The 22,779-nt window shown below is 35.4% G+C and overlaps 1 protein-coding gene across 9 annotated transcripts in view; it reads right to left on the bottom strand.

The window, feature by feature from the left end:
* PDCD6 (programmed cell death 6) overlaps positions 1-22,779 on the bottom strand; it is a 72,710-nt gene that overhangs the window by 23,503 nt on the left and 26,428 nt on the right. For 3 of the 9 annotated variants that reach the window (XR_015740219.1, XR_015740218.1, XR_015740220.1), the window contains exons 3-6: positions 22,360-22,404; positions 20,583-20,741; positions 18,078-18,187; positions 16,903-17,764 (exon numbers count right to left, since the gene is read on the bottom strand). Coding sequence is in view for 4 of the 9 variants with exons in the window: in XM_026702371.2 (XP_026558156.1) it covers positions 17,666-17,764; positions 18,078-18,187; positions 20,583-20,741; positions 22,360-22,404 (413 nt within the window). In the remaining 5 variants the exon portion in view is untranslated. Of the gene's footprint in view, positions 1-13,306; positions 17,765-18,077; positions 18,188-20,582; positions 20,742-22,359; positions 22,405-22,779 lie in introns of those variants that run through there. The other 6 variants (XR_015740222.1, XM_087916996.1, XR_015740221.1 and 3 more) reach the window with 5 other exon arrangements.

The raw sequence follows: 22,779 nt of genomic DNA, 5'->3' as shown, positions 1-22,779 counted from the left end.
ATTGTTATCCTGCTCTAACTTATCCCATCCTATGTGCTCTAGAAATTGGGCATTGGCACTACATAACACCTTAGATGTGCCTTTCTCCCAAAATCTATATGCCCTATGGTTAGCTTGGTAACCAACGAAGAAAAATTGTTTAGCTCTATGTTGCCCTTTACGCCTGAGTTGTGTAGGGATATGCACCCATGCTGGTGCACCAAATGTGTGCAGGTAACTCAGATCAGGCTTCCTGTCATGCCACATGGTGAATGGTAATTCATCAGTAGTTGAGTTAACCACATTATTTAATAAATGATTAGCACACATTGTGACCTCCCCCCACAATGAATCAGGTAACCCAGAATCAGTTAACATAGTACGGGTCATCGCCTGCAAAGTTTGGCCTCGCCTTTCAATAAATGCATTGTGTTGTGGTCTGTATGGTGCAGATGTCTTATGAGCTATTCCAGCTGCCTTTAACCTATTCTGGAATTTGCTATTAACAAATTCCGTACCATTATCTGTCACCAGGGCTATAATTTGCCGTTTGGTTTTTCTTTCAGCAAACCTTAGCCAGTTGAAGAAGTGTTGATATGTTTCAGTTTTGCTTTTCATTAGGTAGCAAAACCCATATGTAGAGTAATGATCCATAATGCTCAGTATATATCGAGCACCCCCCATACTGGGTTTCTTTGGACCTATAATGTCTGCAAATACTACATCTAAAGGTTCTTTAGTTTTGAAACCATTTAGCCTATTTGCAGGCATTATTTTACTCTTATCTTCACAACAGACATTACAATGCAAATACTTATCACAGGGTTTTAACCTTATTCCTTCAGATAACTCTACTGTACGTTTTAGCATTTTAAAATTCACATGCCCCAAACGCCTATGCAATAAATGGATACATTCATCATGAGGCTTGATATTATTAAATACAGTCTGTGCCTCCCCTTTCTTACTATCATGTAAGACATATAATGCTCCATTTAAAGCTGCAGTTACCTTTTTGTTATCTCTTTCCAGTATGCACATATTATTCTTAAATGTAACTACATATCCTAGTTTATCTAATACTCTTACAGAAAGTAAGTTCATCTTTAACTGTGGTACATACAACATTTTTATATTCTGGTTTAAACATGGACAATAAGCAATACCTTCACCCTTGGCCTTGAGGTGCCAGCCATTGGCGAGTGATATATGTTGAGAGCTTGTAGACATTTTTATAAACTTTGTCTTATCTCTCGTGATGCAGTGGGATGCACCACTGTCCACCACCCATAAATCATTCTTCATATCACAATTGCCAAGCATGGCTAGTTCAAAGGATTTCTTTGGCTTCTTTACATTCTGACTTTTTCTTTTTCTGCAGAATCTTGCCAAATGTCCTCTGCCTCCACAATTAAAACACTTTTTAATTGTGTATGCCGTCAAAGATAACTTCTCTTCTTCCGGGTGCTTTACTTTACACAGCTGGTTTCTTTCCAGCCTTGAAGATAATTTCTCTTCTTTATTAGGCTTATCTTCTCTCAGCTGGTCACGTTCAAACCTTCTTCTGGCTTCTTCTAATAGCCTGCCGGTAATCTCAGTTACTGATAAACTGTCTTTTGGCAACACCTCTAAAGCAGTCACAAAATCATCATAGCTTCGATCCAGAGAAGACAATATGATGTATACTTGTTGCAACTCATTAAATATAAGCTCTTTTTCTTGTAATTGTTGAAAAATGCTTTTCATACAGTTTAAATGAGTTAACATGTCTCCATTTTTCTCAAGATGTGTTCTAAACAGCTTCCGTGTAAGATTGATATGAGCTCCTACACTGTCTCGAACATAAATCCTTTTGAGATTCTCCCAGCAGTCTGCAGCATTTTCCACTCCACGGATATGAATAAGTTGCTGGTCAGACAGGGTGAGACCTATGATGCACAAAGCCTGTTCATTCTTTCGTTCATAATCTTGTATCAGTTTATAATCCTCTTCATCATTGGGATTTAAATTAGATACATCTGGTGGGTTTGTTATTATGTTCCACAAACCTTCTCTTCGTAGAAGTAAACTACATTTCATTGACCATGAAACATAGTTTGTTCCATCTAGTCTGGATATCATGGACAGATGTGGCAAATTTACTTGTGCCATTGCTCTTGTGAAAAATAACTATTTAACAAACAGTTTATATTTACATGAATGTGCAACTCCCACCAGCTCTCACTGCTATATCCTGGTTAGTTAGACTGTGCACACTGCTGGGCCCATAACCAATGTTAGTATTTGGGGATAAACCCCCAAGCAGAGTATGCAGCAGCAGTCAAGCCAGGCAGGCAAATGAGAGAGAGAGTGGGCCCAAGAGTATACACACACTGGAGACAAAAACACTGTTTGTGGTTTTAAAATAGTTATTTAATTCACACAGAGATTAAGAAGTGTCATTCAGTCCATATATCATTATCCAGTATATCCATCCAGTTATCAAGTCCATTAACAGTAAATACAATGTCCTTATCTGCTTGTAAATCTTCTCCTCCCGATACCTTTCTCTCAAAGACAACGCTGAATCCACAGCTCACCAGGCAAACAGTCCTTGTGTTCAGTTGAAATGGTATCTGGCACAGTAGCCTCCAAAAAGCAAGCAGACATTCGTTCCAGCAGGCAGCAGACCAGGAACAGAACCAGGTGCATCCAGAAGCAGGATCTATTACGTTTCCCTTCCTACCTTTATTACTGCCTGCAACTGCACCCACAATGACATTGCAGTTTCTTGTGCTTAAAGCTACAAAACACTTAAAACTAGGTTTACATATTTATTCAACCCAAACCTGGTTGGTGTATCCATATACCCAACAAGAACCATCAACCAGTGGAACAGCTTGCTTTCTAAAGTTATGGATGTTCTATCACTGGATGCTTTTAAGAAGAGATTGGACAGTTGTTTGTCTGAAATGGTATGCAGTCTCCTCCTTGAATATGGGGTTGGACTAGAAGACCTTCCAACTCCTTCCAACTCTATGTTCTAAGTACTATTGCTGTTGTTAATCTGTTTTTTATGATACTGTTTTAAAAGGTTGCACTATGTTCAAAGACACAAAGTTAGACAGACTCTTAAATACATGGAACAAAATGAAAAGGCAAATGTATGTAGAAACATCTATTTGGTTATCAACTTTAGAAGCATTGATGCACCCACGTCTTCTAAGACAAGGAAAAATCATCACCTATGAAGATATACTCAATGATAAAGGGTAATTACAATCTAGACAGGACCTGAAAAATCAAGGAATTGATGTGGAATGTTGAGCCTATTTGCAACTCCAATCGAAATATTTAAGGGATAAGAAAGAGTGGGGAATTAGTAGAACTAAGACAAAACTAGATGAAATAATATTAGGAACCGATGAGAAGATGTTAAAAAAAAAATCTATCAAGTCTTATTGGAATTCAAATTGGAAGAAGAAAAAGTAAAGGAAACGATAGTGGTATGGATGAAAAATTTTGGTTATAGCATCAATTTAGATGATTGGCAAATATTATGGAAAAGAAACAAAAAAAAAATGACTTTAGCCATACCGTTTAAGGAAAATCTGTATAAATTATTTTATAGATGGCACATACCTCTATCAAGATTGGCAACAATGTATTCAAAACTTCCCCCCACATGCTGGAAATGCAATAAAGAAAAAGGGAACATATTACTATCTGTGATGGAACTGCAAAGAGGCCCAAAAATATTGGCAAAAAATACAGAAATGGCTAGAAGAAATATGTAGGATGAAAATAGAATATAGACCGGAGTTCTTTCTGTTAGGGAAATATGATAAAGACAATATATATTTAATAATTCATATAATTACTGCAGCAAGATTGGCGTATGCACAACAATGGAAAAGTAAAGACATCCCATACGAATTTGAATAATTAGGAAAATTTGGACGTGTGCAGAAATTAACAAAAGAATTAAAAAATAAGGACAAATTGAACTATTATAAAATATGGGATAAGTTTTATGGTTGGCTAGAGAAGAGGAAGGTTCAAGGGAATAAGGAATGATTAAGGGTATATATGTATATATAATATATATGGAATGAAAATATGTATTATTATTATTGGACTTAGCAATGTAATGACAAGGATGGATGTTAGGAGAATTGTACCATGTTCAATATTTTTAATGTATTTTTTGTTTTTGTTTGTTTTTGTTTGTTTAATAAAAAAACTTTTTAAAAAGTTGTGGATGTTCCATCACTGGATGCTTTTAAGCATATGCTTGAATATGGGGTTGGACTAGAAGACCTTCAAACTCCTTCCAACTCTAAGTACTATTGCTATTGCTAATCTGTTTTTTATGGTACTGTTTTAAAAGATTGCACTATTTTTTCTTTTATATTTTTTTAAATCCAGTTTATTTATTTATTTATATATAAGCATTTTGAATACAGTGTATTGTTCGGGCATACCATTTTACAAAAGAAAAGAAAAAGAGAAATAGTAACATGTATACTGATAGTAATAATAGTAGTATAACAGAATGATTCTAAACATATTTATAATTATGTTAGCTTATTTGTAATCCTATTCAGGGGTGGGATTCTACCAGTTCACATCTATTTGCTAGAACCAGTTGTTAACATTCTAAACAGTTTGGAGAACTGGTTGTTAGAAGAAATTACTGTCCTAATCCTGTAAGGAAGGCAGGAAGGAAACATTCTGGTGTTGCTTACAGAAACTGCCCCTCCGTTAACCCTTATTACACTCTTGGCAGGACTAGACTTCCTGTCTCAGGAACTTCTCTGGAGTTTTTTTTCCCTCCTTTGCTGATACATTGCTTGTGTGGAGTGACCATTTAAAGTTACAATGACACTGAAAAAAGTGACTTATGACCATTTTTCACACTTACGACTGTTGCAGCATCCCCACAGTCATTAGTGGTCAGTCGAAGAGATGTGTGCCTCCATGTGATATTGAGTTGACCACACCCAGCCAGTAACATGACCACCAAGCCACACCCACCACCTAAGCCACACCCACAGAACCAGTTGTTAAAATGTTGAATCCCACCCCTGATCCTATTGATTGTATTAGCATACTTATAGTTATAAACCACATTCATGTTTAACTTTTACATAACAATGCTCTTTCTTCATCTAATTTCTACCTCTTATCTCTAATCATTGATAAAATCTATTCCACTTTAAGTAATACTCTGTATCTCCTTTATCTTTTATTTTCAATGTCAATCTTTCCATCTTTGCACAATCCAATATGTTCCGAATTATATTTTCATCTGATGGAGTGTTCTCATTTTTCCAATATTGTTCAAGTACAATTCTCACTGCAGTCATGTAATATTAAATATATAGTCCCTTTATCATAGTTTTCTGGTATTATACCTAACAAAAATATTTCTGGTTTCAAATCTATATACTGCTTAATCATCTTTCCCAACCATGTGTGTATTTTCATCCAATATTTTCTTGCTTTTATACATTACCACCACATATAATAAGTACCTGGGGTCTGATCATACTTCCAACATTTGGCAGACATGTTGTTAAACATTTTTGCAAGTCTTACCATTGGCAAATGCCACCTATAAAACATTTTATAAAGAGTTTCCTTATATGCGGTATCCATTGTCAGTTTATAAATCCTATCCCAAAGTTTTGGCCATTTATCTAATTCTATAGTATCTGATTTTTTAAAATATAAACAATACTGCATTTCAATGGTTATATGGCATAGAACAGGGATGTCAAACTCAATTTCATTGAGGGCCTTAGGATTGCGCTTGATCTTTGGAGTGTGGCCAGGGTGGGTGTGGCCAACTCAATGTCATCCTTGTCCGGGGCAGCTGTAGTGGCTCAAGCACTCTGCCAGTGAAAACGGACCTCAGAAGAGCTGTACACGGCCCTCCTGAGCTCTGTTTTCACTGGCAAAGGTTCTGTGGACTGGTCCTTTGTTGTTTCCAAGGCGGTCCCTTGGGCCAGATCTCAGCATCCTGCAGGCTAAATCTGGCCCCCAGGCCTTGAGTTTGACACCCCTGGCATAGAATGATATTGATATTTGAACATAGATCTTTTTACATTTATATTTTATTGGATTCTATTAATCTAGTTGAAGTGTTAATTTATATTGCTAATCCATGTATAATATGCCATATGGTAAATAAATTAATTTTTAACTCTTATCTCCTCTTTCATTAGGTTTGTTTCTTTTGAACAGTTCAAATCCCTCTAGCTGCATATTCTATTAATGGGTTTCATTCCATGAATGGGATGAAGTTTCAGTAATGACAACAATATCAGTCCTGCCCTTGTGTACTTGGATTTCAAGTTCACCATGTTTGTTTTTCATATTCTGAGCATTAGTGTGTAGGCATCTAAGTCTTTTTTTGACTCACTTTTTTTTGTTTTTTTTTATTTCTGCTTGTGCCCGACTTCCCTTTCCTTTCTACCTTTTGATTGCCCTGATCTTTGTGTTTGGAATTAGCTTCTAAAAATTTGTCTCACTTCCCCTCCAGTTTTAATTTAAAGCTCTACAGATAAAGTAAGCTGCTTGGTTTCCGAAGACGTTCTTCCTGGCTTTTGTTAGATGTAGCCCATTCCTTCCTGTAGGCATTGTAGTCCATGGTCTAAGAATCCAGTATTTACTTCAAAAATCCTGTGTTCCCTCAGTGGGTGCCTATTTTTTTGTTGGGAGTACAGAAGAGAACACTATATGGGCACCCATTTCTTTGGCTTTCTTGTCTGTTCATACTCTTTTGATATTGTTCTCAGGGTCTATATAGTATAGTTTGTCCCCGCATGGAAGAGGAGAAAGGGAAAATAATCTCTAGGTTTAATTACCTTAATAAGCTTTTCAGTCACATCTTTAATAGTTTCTCCTGAGAAATAGCTAACTTCTCTAAACTGAATGTTCTGTCTACGAATTGCTGGTTGAGGTTCCTTGAGCAATGAATCTCCTAATCACCAACCCACGCCTTTTTTCCCCCTTAGGAAAGACTTGCCTTTTTTTCCTATAATTGATCACTTGATGATGTCCCTTCTCCAGTTGTCTACGTGCTTTCTTCCAAGGATAGCTTATGAAATTGATTGTTTAGCTCCAACTAAAATTTAATATTTATAGAAAATATAATATAATCATATAAAGTTTAGAAATTTTATAAATGTGATATTTATAAAAAGTTTATAATTGGGAAAACTAACAAATTTTAAAAATTAGAAAATTCAAAAATCTAACCCTTTTTTATGAAATTCAAAAACTTTTTCTTTCTTTAAGTTGAATGAAAATTAGTTTATGGAGGATTTCAACCTTTTGTGTTAATGGTGTGGTCATACTTATTTTCAGGTTTTTCTGTGTTCTCCTGCACCTTCAGGTGCTTACCTCCAGTTGCTCATTTCCATTTGAGCTGCTCCGGGTGCTCTCACTCCAGGTGCTCACCTCAACTTTTGGGTTGCTTCATGCTGTCCTTGTTCTGCTGCTGATTCGGGTGCTTTCACTGTCCCACTCAGATCTCAGATTCTTGCCACTCGTGTCTATCCTGTCCATGTTTGTGGGACACTTGACTTCTCACAACTTGTCCCTCTCACTACTTGCCTTCCCCTCTCCCTCAGTTTTCTCATCTTTCCCTCCTCTCCTTCTGCTTTCTCTTACTCTCTTCCACTCCTTCTATTCCTTCTTTACTTAAGTTGGATATCCTTTCCCCCCGTGATTCAGTTCTGACTCCACTACTGTTACTGTCTTTGAAGGAACAGAACTCAATGATGGCAGAATTGCCTTTTAGAATTGGCAGAATTGCCAATTGCCAAGTGTCATTTAGCTACATGGATCAAGACCCTGCAGAATATTTGACCTGTGGGCTGCAAAGCTCTAGACGAAATGAAGGAAGTGTATAAAAAAACAAGCTGACAAGAGGACACCTCAGAAGGAGTAGGAGATAAAGTTTACATCTCTACTAGGTTTCTGCAGTCATGACATCCCTGCAGAAAATTAGGTCCAAAATACATAGGGCCTTTCCACATCACCAAGGTCATAAACCCAGTGATGATTGAGTTATAACTGTCAAAAACACAGAGTCCATCCTGTGTTTCACTGTAGTCTATTGAAGCCAGTCTCTGATTCACCTTTGCAGCCCAACTCAAAGCCACCTCCTCCAATTATGATAGAAGGGGAACAATAGTTTGAGATTAAAAGAATCTTAGAGTCTTAGGGGAGATTGCAGTACCTTATTCTGTGGAAAGATTTCCCTCCCTCAGAGACTGAGTTGGTTTAGGTTAGACATGTTTGCTGTTTAACCTGCCAGTTTTGTGTCAAATATCCCAATAAACTTAAACCTGGTAATCTATGTTGTAACTACTATGTTTTCTATTTTTTCTTTTATAGACATAGTCTTTTTTTCTGGAGAGCAGCGTGTCATAGCTGTCATTCTACTGCTAGGGAGGTTGGGTTTGAAGCAGAGCCAGCCCCAATTGTGAGGAGCACTAATCAAGCACAAGGTCAGCAAAAAGATGGTAGAGATATGAATGCAGAGAAAAACAAATATTTTTCATGCCCTTATTTGGCTCATTTCCTTTTGCCCTTGATCTTTAACTTTCATCACTATTGTTTCTGAGGCTGCAAAGCTAGAAATGTAACTTTCTTACAGTGGAAAATGTGCAGATTTAAGATTTAAAAGAGCCAATGGACATCACTCTTCACATCCTAGGATGCTGACATGTTCCCCGTTATCTTTTGCCAACTGAATTCAATGTCTAATAAATGGGAGAGATCAGTAGGAAAATCTAAAATAGTAAATAATCCACGATTATATTTAGCATGAACTTGAATGATGTAAATGAAAATTATTGACTCATCAGATCTTTTCTAAATCCTGAACAAAAGATGTCTCTCTTCCTTAGGTGTGGACTGAAGCAATTTCCCCCAAATGTTATGTATTCTTTAATTACTTCTACATATCAGCAATTTGTACATAAAAATGGGATGCTAAAGGCACATTTGGACATCAACTGTTCAAAATCTATTTAAATCCTACTTGTGCAAAGGCTAGGAAAAGAAATTACAGGTGTCCTAGTTGATTCTGTGTGGACTGATTAAAGCCAAACATCTGTATCATTGAACAACCCATTAATTAAGCTATATTATAAAGGTGACAAGCACATTAACACCACTTTGAGAGTGCAGTAGGTATCTCCTACAAAATGACTGTTATGATAAACAAGGGATGGCTAATATATCAAATGAAAGATCATGTGGTTAAAGTTCTCTTGAAAAAAACTGAATCTGATCAGGTGGCATTATCTGGGTGTAGACCATAGCACATCCACAGCAATGAGTTGGTCATCACTGTTAAGCTTCAAATGTCAGCAAAGGTTCCTCGCTATGAATTTACAGCCTAGAGAGGGGAAAGACTACCTACTATGTCCTCATGGTCCATTCCATCCATGAACACATCACCCAAACAGGTGTGACTCTTAGATCACCCAACTAAAAATAAAAAGCCATCTTACACAAAGCACCAACCAAGTTCTGTCCTTATCAACCCAACACTACAGATACAAAGATGAGGTTTTATTAGAATGTCTTTTGTTAAGTACATCATCTGCATCTTATCCTTTTGAGATGGAAATGCAATGGAAAACCGAAAATGTAAAGAAAAGCTGCCAATGCCATGTCTAAGGGAACCAGAGTGCAACTTGTATCATATTTCCAATAACCTCATAGTTTATGATAAGTGATGGATGAAGACAGCATAGATGGTTGCTGGCAGAACTAATGCCTGTTTCCAGATGGCCACTAACACCAGCCACTTGTATTGCTTTATCAGGTAAAACTAAAAAATAAATTGAAATAATTTTTGAGCACTTTCAAATATAATCACCCAATATTAGTAGTACACTCTAGAAAGTGTACTAGATAGGATAAGTTTTAGATAAGAACTTGATCCCTCAGTTTGGGAGAAACACATTAAGTCTGACACAACCACATACATGAATCACAAGTTCTTTAGGTGAAGTAAAAGTTATTTATTAAGGGAAGGGTCAAGTCTTTATGTAGGATACAGAAACAAATGATACATTGGTATATTTGGGAGAAATTAAGAAGACATTGCTTGATCTTTCTCAGTTGAGTTTCTTACTTAATGCTTGCAAGTGTATTCAAAGACTTCTAGAATTTCCCAGTATTGTTTCTGAACAGGGTAATTTTTGCATGTTAAAATTTTTAAATATGGCATTTTTTAAAGACAAAACATGGGTTCCCTAAATTTCAAAAGGAGACATGGATACCATACCAAATCCAATCAGAATAGAGCTAGAATAGAGTCTTAGAGGTCTTGTAATCCAACCCCCTGCTTAAGAGGAGACCCCATATAATTTGAGACAAGTGGCTATCCAGTCTCTTCTTAAAAACCTCCAGCGATGGAGCACCAACCATTTCTGAAGGCAAGTTATTCTACTGGCTAATTGTCCTCATTGTTAGGAAGTTTCTCCTTAATTCCAAGTTGCTTCTCTCCTTGAGTAATTTCCATCCATTGTTTCTTGTCTTGCCTTCTGATGCTTTGGAAAATAGGTTGATCCCCTCTTCTTTGTTGAAGCCCCTCAAATACTGGAATACTGTTATCAGGCTATCAGATCATCTTTTCTCTACACTAGCCATACCTAATTCCTTCATTCTTCATGTTTTTGTTCTGAGGCCCTTAATCATTGAAGTGCTCTTCTTTGCACTTTTTCCAAAATCTCAACATCTTTTTTGTAATGTGGTGACCAAATCTGGATGCAGTATTCCAGGAATGGTCTTACTAAGGATTCATAAAGTGATACTAATATGTCACAATTTGATTTTATGCCTCTGTTTATGCAACCCAGGATTGAATTGGCTTTTTTGGTGGTGGCAGCACACTGCTGGCTCATGTTTCAGTGATTGTCCACTAGGACTCCAAGGTTCCTCTCAGTTACTATTTTTGAGCCAGGTTCCACCTAATCTGTATTTGTACCTTTGTCTTTTCCTGTCTAGGTGTAAAACCTTCCTTTTCTCCATATTAAATTTCATGTTTTGGATAATGTCCATTCTTCAAGTCTGTCAATATCTTTTTAGATCCTGAATTTGTCTTCTGGGGTATTGGCTATTCCTGATAGCTTAATGTCATCTGCAAATTTGATGAGTTCCCCTCATCCAAGTCATTTAGGAAGATATTGAAGAATACTGGGCTTAAGACGGAACCTTGTGGTACCCACCACTTACTTCCCTCCATGTAGATGTAGTATCATTAAGGACTATTCATTGAGTATGGTTTCTCAACCAGTTACAAATCCATCTGGTGGTGATGCTTTCTACCCCACATTTTTTAATTTACCAAGGTCGTGGTCTACTTTGACAAATGCCTTACTGAAGTCTAAGTATACCATGTTCACAGCATTTCGCTGATCCACTAATTTAGTCACCATTTCAAAGAATGAAATAAGATTGGTTTGGCATGATTTATTTTTTAACAAACCCATGCTGGCTACTAATTATAACTTTGTTTCTAGATGTTCACATACCTGTTTTTTATTATTTTTTTCAGCATCTTCCCAGGTATTGATGTTAGGCTGATTGATCCTTAGTTTTCTGGGTGTTTCCCCCCACCCATCCCCCCCTCTTTTGAAGATGGGAACCACATCAGCTCTTTTCCAATCATCTAGCAGTGCTCCAGTGCTCCAGGATTTTTTAAAATCCTGGATACAATACAATACAATGGTTCTGAAATAACATCTACCAGAACTTCAGAATTCTGGGATGTAATCCATCGGGTCCCAATTATTTATATTTGTCAAGATCAGACAGGTGTTCTTTTATCATTTTCTTGCTTATTACAATTTTTATTTCTAGTCTGTCTTTTACAGTTACGTTTTGGTTGGTTTGATTAGTTTTTTTTGTGTGAAGACTGATGCAAACAATGAGTTAAACAGTTCTGTTTTCTCTGTGTTACTTCCTTGCCATCTTTATTCTTTAGTGGACTGTTTCCTTGACTTTTTTCTTGTTATTTATATGTTGAAACATTTTTTAAAAAAAATCTTTTGACTTTTACTGCAAGTCTGAGCCTTTGTTGCATTCTGAGCCTTGCTTTCCTGACTTCATCTTTGCAAATTCAACTATCTGCTGATATTCTGCCTTAGGTATGTGTCCCTCTTTCCAGTTTTTGTACTTATCCTTTTTGTCTTTCAGTTTATCATAGATCTTTGTGCATGCTGGTTTCTTCTTGGATTTTTTTTCTTTTTCAGATGTATTGTGTTGGATTGGGTTTTTATGATCATATTTTTCAGAGTTTGTCATGTTTCTTGATTTGTTTTCTGCTTTAGAACTTTTATCTATGGAATTTTTCTAAGGGTCTCTCCAAGTTAATATCTCAGAGTTTGTTAAAAAAATAAAAACAAATGCCATATTTATTAAAGAGCTAATAATGAAGCCTAAAATTCCAGGTATAATGCCACTAGGGGGCCAGAAGCAGTAGATCTATCTCGATCCTAAAATCCTCAGTCAGGCCTAGATAGGCATTTTTGCTCAGGTAGGTTAACCTCTTGAGATCATTACAGACTTGCCATACATTTCATGTCTGCGCTAATAGAAATCCTTTGGGCTGCATATTATGTAGAACATCTCATTTCTGTACCTTATCATCATCAGTCAAATGGAGGCAGTAATTAAGATGATGGACAATGACTGGGGAGATCTAGGTACAGTCTACCTGTCAACTGCCCACTTGATGAATCCAGAAAAAGAAACTAGTGGGACATTATTTTAACAAGAATATAAACTTTAATGAATAAATCCACATTGGCAGAGAAGAAGTGAAACCAGTTCTGGCTTTCCGCACAAAATATGCATAATTCATTCCCAGTAATGGGGCACCCACAATCCATTATGTCCACCAATCACTTCTATTCATTTTGTTATAAGAACCACCAGCCACACTGTGGCATCTCCTCTGGGTGCCCTTGAGGGGGGAGAGCAACGTCTCATGGGAACAGAGGATGCTTGGATGCCATTCCCCCAACCCTTGCATTCTAGTTTACCACTATCCTATTCTTTGACAAGCTGCGAGCAAAGTGGAAAATACGTGAAATTTTGAGTCAGTCTTGCCACTACCCTGAGTTGTGTTAATCTCTCTCAGTTCAATCTAACTCAGAAGTTTGTTGATTGGGGAAAAATTGGAGAATGAAGTGCTAAATATACAACCTTGAATTTCTGGAGAAATGTAGGATATAGATTCTAAGAGTAGCGATCTGTATTACCCAGGAATTCTAGACAAATAACGTTTGAAATTCATAATACTATCATTCTTGGAAATGTTTAAATTGTCTTTTATTACAGTACATGCTGTATATCTACAAGCCTTAGATTTTGGTAATGTGAAGAATAACACGGGCATCGTCCCAATAGTTTATCTGCCAAAAGCGTTCTAGAATAAGGGTTGCATTTTATTTACAATGTCCCTTTTATCCATTTTTTTATATAACAAACCAAATGTATACAATTTGTAGTGTTGTTCATTCAAAGTGCTCTCTTCAGTTGTTTGCTGGTGAAAAACCTGTAATCACTGTTTTAAAAAATCCATATACAGGTAGTTCTTGATTTACAACAGTTCATTTAGTGACTGCTCAAAGTTACGATGGCACTGTCAGATCTGCTATCTTCAGTTTAGCACTTTGCTGACAACCTGTCATAAATTGTCAGGGCCGGGGAGAGGGGAGTGGGAGGAGAAGGAAGTAGGCAATTGGCATGTAGAAGGTAGAGATGAGCAAAGGGGAAGGAATGATAGGCTTGATGGAAACCAGAGGTGTGAGAATTGGTCTATTCCAATTGGAGTGGAGCCTGAGAAAAGAATGTGAACTGCATCACATGGCACCATTTGATAAAGACAGGTCAAGGGGGGGAGGGATGGTAAGAAGGGGAAGTACTGTAATGCTTTGCATGAGAATTTCATTTCTAGGCTTGCTTTTGCTGAAACCACTAACTCTTAATTACTTCAACCAAAAGGAGTTGAGGATCTTTCTTTCCTAGGGACCTAGTTGAGACATATCTTACAGGCACTGAAAAAAGTGACATGACCATTCTTCATAGTTACAACTCTTGTAGTATCCCCTTGATCATGTGATCATTCAGATGATTGGCAACTGGTTCAGACTTACGACTGTTGCAGGTCTCAAGGCAATATGATTCACTTAACAACTGAGTTACTAACTTATCATTTGCAGTGGCAAAGGTCATAAAATGGGGCAAAAGTCAATAAATGTGTCACTTAAAAACATAATTTTTGGGTTCAATTGTGGTCATAAGTTGAGGACTACCTGTACAGTTGTTGCATTTGTCTACATTAAAAAAAATTAAGGTGAACAAGTTTTCTCCCAAGAAATAATTGACTATCTACCAAATACTTGATGCATAATGTTTCTCAAAGGGAAGATTTGTATCCTGAAACAGAATGTTTAACAAACTTTTTATCTTTCTTGTGTGAAAAACAAATGCTTTCCTTTTAACCCTGTGATCTTTTAACCCCTGTGATCTTATTCTTAAATAGAATAAGATTCTGAACACCAAGTCATTCTGGGCTTTAAATTATATATACTATCCTAGATACATTAGAATGCATCCATCAGTCAATGCAAAAATTCTGTCTTAGACTTCAACATCTTCGTAAATTATTTAGATAAAGGGATAGAAGATAATTCATCAAATTTGCAGACTATATCAAGCAGGGAGGGAATAGCCAATGCTTTGGAAGGCAGACCCCAGGGACAGAAGGATCTTGACAGACATGAATGCTGGGTCTTATCTAACAAAATGCAATTCAAGATTGCATCAACAGAGAGATTGTCTCAAGATCACGTGAAGTGATATAACACATACTTGAAATACAGCTTCCAGTTCTGATCACCATGGTATAAAGATATTGAGACAGTGCAGACAACAACAAACATGATAAAGGGTCTAGAGGATAAATTGTACAATGAACAGTTGTGGGAACTACGTGTGTCTAGCCTAACAAAAAGAAGGACTAGGGATAACTTGACATCAGACTTATAATATTTGAGGAGCTGTCACAGAAAAGAGGGAATTGACATAATCTCGAAAGCATCTGAGGATAGGACAAGAAATGCCAGATGGAAGATTATTAAAGAAAGATCTAATCTAGAATTAAGGAGAAATTTTCTGACAATGAGACCAATTAATGGAACCTTCCCTCCAGAAGTTGTTGGTGTTCCATCCCTGGAGGTCTTCAAACATAGACTCAAACAGGGGCTTTCACCAGAAAACTCTGAATTCCTTTTCCAACCCTATTCTATGTTCTATAGTTCATTTGCGCATGTAAAAGTCTCACAGTTGTTGAAATATATAGAAAAAAAAATACTTTGGCCTTGGTAGAGTTAGGATACGTGGAACTGAAAACTTGCAATTCAGATAAGTAAGTTTTAAAAATTTCATTTAGCAGTATTATTGCTAAGCACATGGATGATGTACATGATGAGAAAGTATAACTGCTTGCATAAACAAGATCTAATAGATGTATTGCTTCAGTTTTCCTTTTTCAGCCACAAATTAGATTTCTGCTCTTAAATGTCCTTAAGTTTGCAGGTTTAAGCTATTTCCATACTCAAAGAGAAAATAAAATAGAACTCTATTTGGAAGTAAAGAATGCCACTTAAATAAGTGATTCAAAGAGAAAAAGTTGGGAACAGAATTGAATTCCTAATTAACAAGTGCAATGCAGAAACAAGAGATGGTTTAGGAATTGACACTGTTAGTACTGCCTGAAATTTCTTAATGTAAGATGATAAATACTATTCTCAATGTATTTTATTGCATTAAGATTAATGGTGGGTTTCCCCCCCCTAGAAATTAATATCCAGTCATTATTGGATCCACCCAAATTCTGAGTGAAATCAATTAAGACACAATGGAAGGAGATTGGCAGACTATTTTTTTTTCTGTACAGGTGGTCTTCATTTAACAATCACTCACTTGGCAACCATTCAAATTTAAAAACAGCGCTAAACAAGTGGTAATTACACTGATCCTAGTTACACCCATGACAGTATCTCTACAATCAAATGATTGTGATTTGTGACCTTTCCTGTCAGGTTCCACCAAGCAATGTCAGTGGGGAACTGGCATCAAATGCAATCACAAGGCCTTCACTTTATGACCCATGTAGTCACTATCATTAGTTGGTGTAGTCAAATGGTTTTTCGATCAAGCTGATTAACTACAGAGTTTCCAGTCCCAATTATCATTCTTAAAATCAAGGACTAGTTTGTTCAGCATTTGAAACAATTTAAAGTAATTTAAAGCAATTTAAAGTAATATATTACAGTACTTAGGATTTCTGAAATTTACCATTAACATGATAATTGGGAAGAGGGAGGAGATGCATTTATTTATATCAATATATCCTAAATAAATCAGTTCTACTATATAGAGTTTTAATTAAATCAAGACTACTACTCTCCTGTGAAATTTCGAAGAATAAAATTTGTTTCAATAAGTTTTCTGTTTTGTGGTCTAACACAGAGGAAGTAAATAGTTGTTTGCCATACCAAAGATATGCAGAAACTCCATGCAGTTAGTAAATTAGACTTGCTTGAAATGCAGCCCTTATGTGGCTATGTACCATTCCAGAGTAGAGTAGATCTTAGTGCACATAGAACGGTAATATTTAGGCTAGTAGTATATCCTAAGCACAGTAACTACTGAAGGTAAAACTCCACTCAAAATTGCAACATGCTTAGTTATAAAACATTTCATACACAGAATGACTGCAGGCAAGTATTCATATCCAGCTATCTCCAAGCCAGGGAACAAAGGCAGAAAATCTTTTTATTACACCAAAATATAAGGAAAAGGAAGACATATTTAGCTTTAGTAATAAATCTCTTTGCTTACCCAGAATTAAAAAATCCCAGGAAGAAGAGTAACACTAATTTCTTTTTTTAAAATGATAAACGATACAAGCAGATGAAACCTAATCTAAAGGGGAGAAAAATACAAATTAGTTATCTTGACATCTGGCATGTTTAAGGTCATTATTTCTGTGAAGATACAGGATATATGCTTCATTTGTTCTTTTTGTTTTACATGTTAAAAAAAGACATGCAGTAGTGTGCAAATCTGAATAAGAATTCTACTGTTTGGCATTTAAAAATAACTTCCAGCAATAAAATATACATGATACAATGCAGAATCTAGTAGCTATAGCACCTTTTGCAATGAGTAACAGAATATTTAAGCAATGTATTTTTAAACTTATTGTGTTGTACAGAGGAAAGTAATCTACTTTTCTTGTACAGGTGGTCCTTGACCTACAACCATTTGTTTAGTGACTGGACAGCATCTCCATGAGACAAACTTTGGGCACTTGGCAATTGGCATGTATTTAAGACAGCTGCATTTTCTTGGGGTCATGTGATGACCATTTGTAACTTTCCAAAATGGCTTCCAACAATAAAAGTCAATGAGGAGGCAGATTCACTTAATGACTACAAGATTCACTTAACAACCCGCAGTGATTGTAAAAAAAGTAAAAAATGGGGAACAATTAATTTTATAACTGCCTTGCCTACCTACAGAAATTTTGGCTCAATTATAGTTGTAAGTCAATACTACCTGTATGCAAGTTCTATTCCTCAATGACACACAATATTTACTGTCATACAACAGTGAAAACCATAGAAAGATACTGTTCATAAGACACTTGTATCCAGCCATCCTGATCAGTATCATAGCGTCTGAAGACATCTGTCCATTTCTGGAAGAAAAAGGTTAATGTCAAATTGTCTGCAGATAAAATACCTGTGTTCCATACAACAACCATGAGACAGATGATACATAAACTGATATCTAAATTGGGGAGGGAAATATTTTTTCTACAGTTTTTGACAATGAAAGTACCAATCAGGATCCAGATAAAGGGCTGGCTGGACAAACTACAAAGTCAGTGGTCCACAACATAAAGCTGTGTTCAAATTCAAACTTATAATCTTGTTTTCATGTTGCATACTTGAAACAATTTGATCATCTGTCTTCATCTGGCCTCTCTATATCCCCAAGTCTATGATTACCTGCAGTACAACACAGCACTGAATGAAGTCATCAAAAGCCACTTGCCCTCTTCTTTGCCTATCAAATTTTTGAATCAAGAGATCGTAGAACTGGTCAGTCAGTCGGTATCCTTAATAGAATTGGAAATATTAATGAGCAAAATTTAAATATATTCTATAATTGCAGCCACCTACATAAAAGATATTCACGTAAGCAAATACCACCCTCCAAGAAGTTTCACGTATGAGAGAAGAATGGAACCAAAATGGTTTAATCAGATAATTTAGAACTGACACCTTTTTATTTTATGAAAAATCAGTCTATCCCATAAAGCATACTGTGATATGTCACAGATAAGACCCATGATGACCCAGTGGTTAGAATGCAGTATTGCAGACTAAGTCACTGCTTACTCCAGGAGTTCGATTCTCAGTGGTTCAAAGTTGACTCAGCTTTCCATCCTTCCGAGATCAGTAAAATGAGGACCCAAATTGTTGGGAGAAATATGCTGACTCTGTAAACTGCTTAACAAGAGCTTTAAAGCACTGTGAAGCAGTATATAAGTGCTACTGCTATTGTAACAAAAGTTATGGCTGAAAATATAAACAAGATTGTTTAATGGATTGGTAAAATTAAATAAAATTTAAATCTTGGTATACTATATGTTTTTAAATAGTGCTGTGCTGTTCAAATATCCAATCAGTTTTTTTAACAATTACTCATAAGAATGTGCAAGAATTAAAATAATACTTTATTTAAATAGAAAGAAATAACTTTGAGCATCAAATAGTATGTATTCAGGAAACCATTCTATTGTATCATGAAATACATTTTACAGAATCTGTATTATTAAGTTAGAAAGCTAAATGGAGTAAGATTTGCACCTAAGGGGAAATGCATTGAACAATGTCATCACACATGTTGCAGGGAGTTTACAGATTTCTGTAAGCTTATGTAATATATTGCTAAACATCTATGGAGATTCTCAGTCATCCAAGTCATGGTTGTCCCAAAGGAGCTTTTTCAAGAGGCAACTGTACTTTCTGGTTTTCTTCTAGGCCAGGCTGAAGAAGCTTCTTGGATGAGAAGCAAAACATCTTCAAAGAAAAACAAGAAAGTCCAATTGCCTCTTGAAAAAGCACCTTTGGGACCCTTACTTTACTGAAAATTATACTCAAATTTATTCCTTTTATCCCTCAGAGGAATGTAAACTCTTCACAGTGAGTGACTGGAAAATATTTACAGTCAAGACAATTTCATTCATATGAGAAGCAAACTCAAGCCGAGACACCTTACCAAAAAAAATTGGCTGTGAAGCGTGAGAGGCTATACTTCAGAAAAGATTCCATATACCCGGTCATACTATTCCACTGGATTAAAAGCAATTGTCTTTTAAATCTAGATATTTGGGCCTAAAATGTACTTTTAAAAATTGATATGCTTTTTCCTCTTCCTTACTTTCTGTTACACAGTATGTCATGTTTTTGAAATTATAAAGACACCTTTACAAGTTGTTTCAGATAACTCTCCACCCCCCCGTATCTGTGTATCTATGTGTGTATATGTAAAATCTTCAAATATTTTATAAAATTAGTGGACAAGCATTCATATCCTTAACATTTTCTACAAAGTATCATTCACATTTGTAGTAATACTTTTAAAATGGATTTTGAATCCGATTCTAAATCCAAAATGAATGATACAGCAGGTTTCAACTAACAATGGTCAAAACATAGTTCATTTTTAAAACATTCCCCCTCAAATTTTCAATAAACTGACTTATCGTTAATTTAATATGTTCTATCTTATAAATTACACCATAGAGAAAACTTTTCCCCATAACTCTCTCTTAACTACAATACTGACTACTGAACTGTACTGAACTGTACTGAATCAGCAAAAGTTAAGGGCTACCAGAAATAACTGCCTAACTATTTTAACCTTAATTGAATAAACTATATCACTTCCCCATACATTTAATAATCTTACATTTTAATCCCTTCAAATAATATTTTTCAGCTTGGTTTGTAATTAGGGACAGATGGTCCTTCCAAAAACTCAGACCCATGTCACAGTGGGCTATAATACACAAAATTGGTGTCTTAATTTGCACTAGGACACAGACAGTGACAAATGCAACTGGCAGAGCAAAAGTATAACATGAATTGTACTAGAAACACTTAAAATTGCCCATGCTGCTGCATTTTTCACCAACTGAAATTTCTCGATACTCTTCAAGGACCCCATATTGTAACTATGACCCCACAATCACAAGTTTTTGTGAAATAAGTTCTAAATAACTTGTGACTCATGTACTATTAAATATATTGATTAAAAGCATTAATTGATTTAAAGGCCTAATGATAACCTATTCCAAGCTGGGTATCTTCCAGGTGTGTGGCATTCAACTCCTAGAATTCTTGTGTCAATTACTGAAAATTCTGAAAGTTGAAGTCTATACACCTGAAAAAGCTACATAAATCTATTTGCCAAATTACATATTTGTAATAATTACAATGAATTACCAAAACCTGTTAGGGCTTGCTTTAATTCATGTTTGTCAATCATTCCAGAGTTGTCTCTATCATATCTGCGAAAAACATTCTGCCAGTCAGAGATGTATTTCCAGACTCCTGTGAATTCATTGAAGTTTACACCACCTTTGTTTTCTCTGTCAAACATAGCTGAAAAAATAATCAATCTTAATTAATCTAAATATTAGATTAATCTAAATATTAATGTATTTGTAATTTACCATTACTTAACTTATTAAGTTTAAATTAAATTTAAATTAGGAGAAAGCAAAAGTAAATAAAGTATTTCAAAGAAAAAGTTAATTGTGCTGAAATTATTTCCCATTTTTATGTCAAAATAAAACTCCAAAAGCAGCTTCTATGCAGGGCAAAATATAGATTCCCTAGAACTCAAGAAAAAAAAAGTTTGGTTTTAACCATTTTAAAGAGCAATTCAATTAGGTCTTTCATTGTAAGGACCTCCATTAGCTACCATAGTTTTAAGAACAGATGAATGTAGGAGAAATGCACAGTAAACTATGAAACATTTTATATGCTACATCTTTTTCCTGAAATTGTAAGCATTGCTTATATCTTTTATGAAATACTGTAATGTAGCAGAATCTGCAGAGTATGTGTGTCAAAATTTGCAAGGATACATCCTGCCCCATTTTACATGTCACACTGGCAACACAGGTTGAAAACAAGTGACACTTGCACTGTCATCCTCCACATACAGTACCATCATGTTGATTTTGACAGATACATACCCTACAGATGCCATTGGCAATACTACTAATTGGATAGTGATATAAGTGGCAATATTTTACTTCAGCCAATCTATAGTGCAGCCTATCTGATAATTATGCAGAACCTTATTATGGAAGGGTGGGAAAATTTTACTAATTTTAATGGAGGGGGAAATCAAAGTTTCCATATATGCTCCCTTTAAAAGATATTCAAGCGGATGAATGATGAATGCATCAGTACGTGAAACAAGCTCCGTTCACCTTTTTTGTTTTTATTTAATAAAGCAGAACAAAGAAAAATAGATATGAAACAATAACAAAAGAAAAGAGAAAAGCAGTTGTTGTACACACACGTAAAAAGGGCAGAGATTCTATTGTGGCTGTATAATGCTGCTTTTGTTTTGATGAAAGGATTGGATCCTGCAGAGGCTCCTTTGTATCAATTAATACTCAATATTTCAAATATTCAGAATCATGAATTGGAAAAAGATGAATAAACCAAAGTTTCAAAAATGACTTTCTGACAAGGAGAGAAACATGTGATTGCACAAGTGACTATCTGAAGGATCCAAATACCAATTAATAAAGTTGCTATGATCTGTGGTTACAACAATAAACTTACAAATAGTCCTCAATTTACAGCCACAATGGAACCTGAAATTTTGATTGCAAGCCATTGCAATTTTAAGTTGAGTCATCACATGACCAAACTCAATGTTACACATTTTTATGATGATTTTAAAAACAAATCACTGTGGTCATAAAGTTAATCACATGATCATTAAGTGAACCATATTGTCATTAAGCAAATCCATTCTCCTGAATGGGGGTGACATACAAGTTGGTTGTCAAGGGCGAAAAATGCCAATTATAACTTTGAGGTAAGTAGTTTTTTTCAAGTCTATCATAACTTTAATCAACCATTAAACATCTAGTTGGAAGTATAAGACTATCTGTATTTATTTAATAAAGCTGAAAAGACTAGTATTCAGAAAAGTGCAACCTAAGTATAAAACAAATGAAGTTCAAATATTACTTACATAAAATAGATCTCACAGTTGCTGGATTAAATGGAGTCCATGTTCCTAAAAGAAAGAGAAAACATTACATGATACACATAGAAACAAGAACATTTCAAAGTGATAAATGTAGCAATTGAACAATTAAAGCTTATTAAAATAGTACTAATAAATCTTATCTGTAATTATGTTCACAAGTTATTTATTTACTTTTGCATAAATTATTTACTTTTTCATAAATTATCTTCACTTGCTAAGAAAACTGGCTATTTTACCACTGTTCAATATTTCATTAGTTTTGTCACCAATAAATATGAAATTATATGTATGTATGTATGTATGTATGTATGTATATATATTCCTATTATATATTAATTTTATATAAGTTGGGTGGATATGTGTGTGTTGTAATTAATTAGTTAGTTAATTAATATCTTTATA

The sequence above is a fragment of the Pseudonaja textilis genome, chromosome Z, assembly GCF_049901715.1.
Source record: "Pseudonaja textilis isolate UNSWEBS1 chromosome Z, rPseTex1.2, whole genome shotgun sequence".
Classification (NCBI taxonomy): domain Eukaryota; kingdom Metazoa; phylum Chordata; class Lepidosauria; order Squamata; family Elapidae; genus Pseudonaja; species Pseudonaja textilis.
This window is presented reverse-complemented; position numbering and strand designations above follow the sequence as displayed.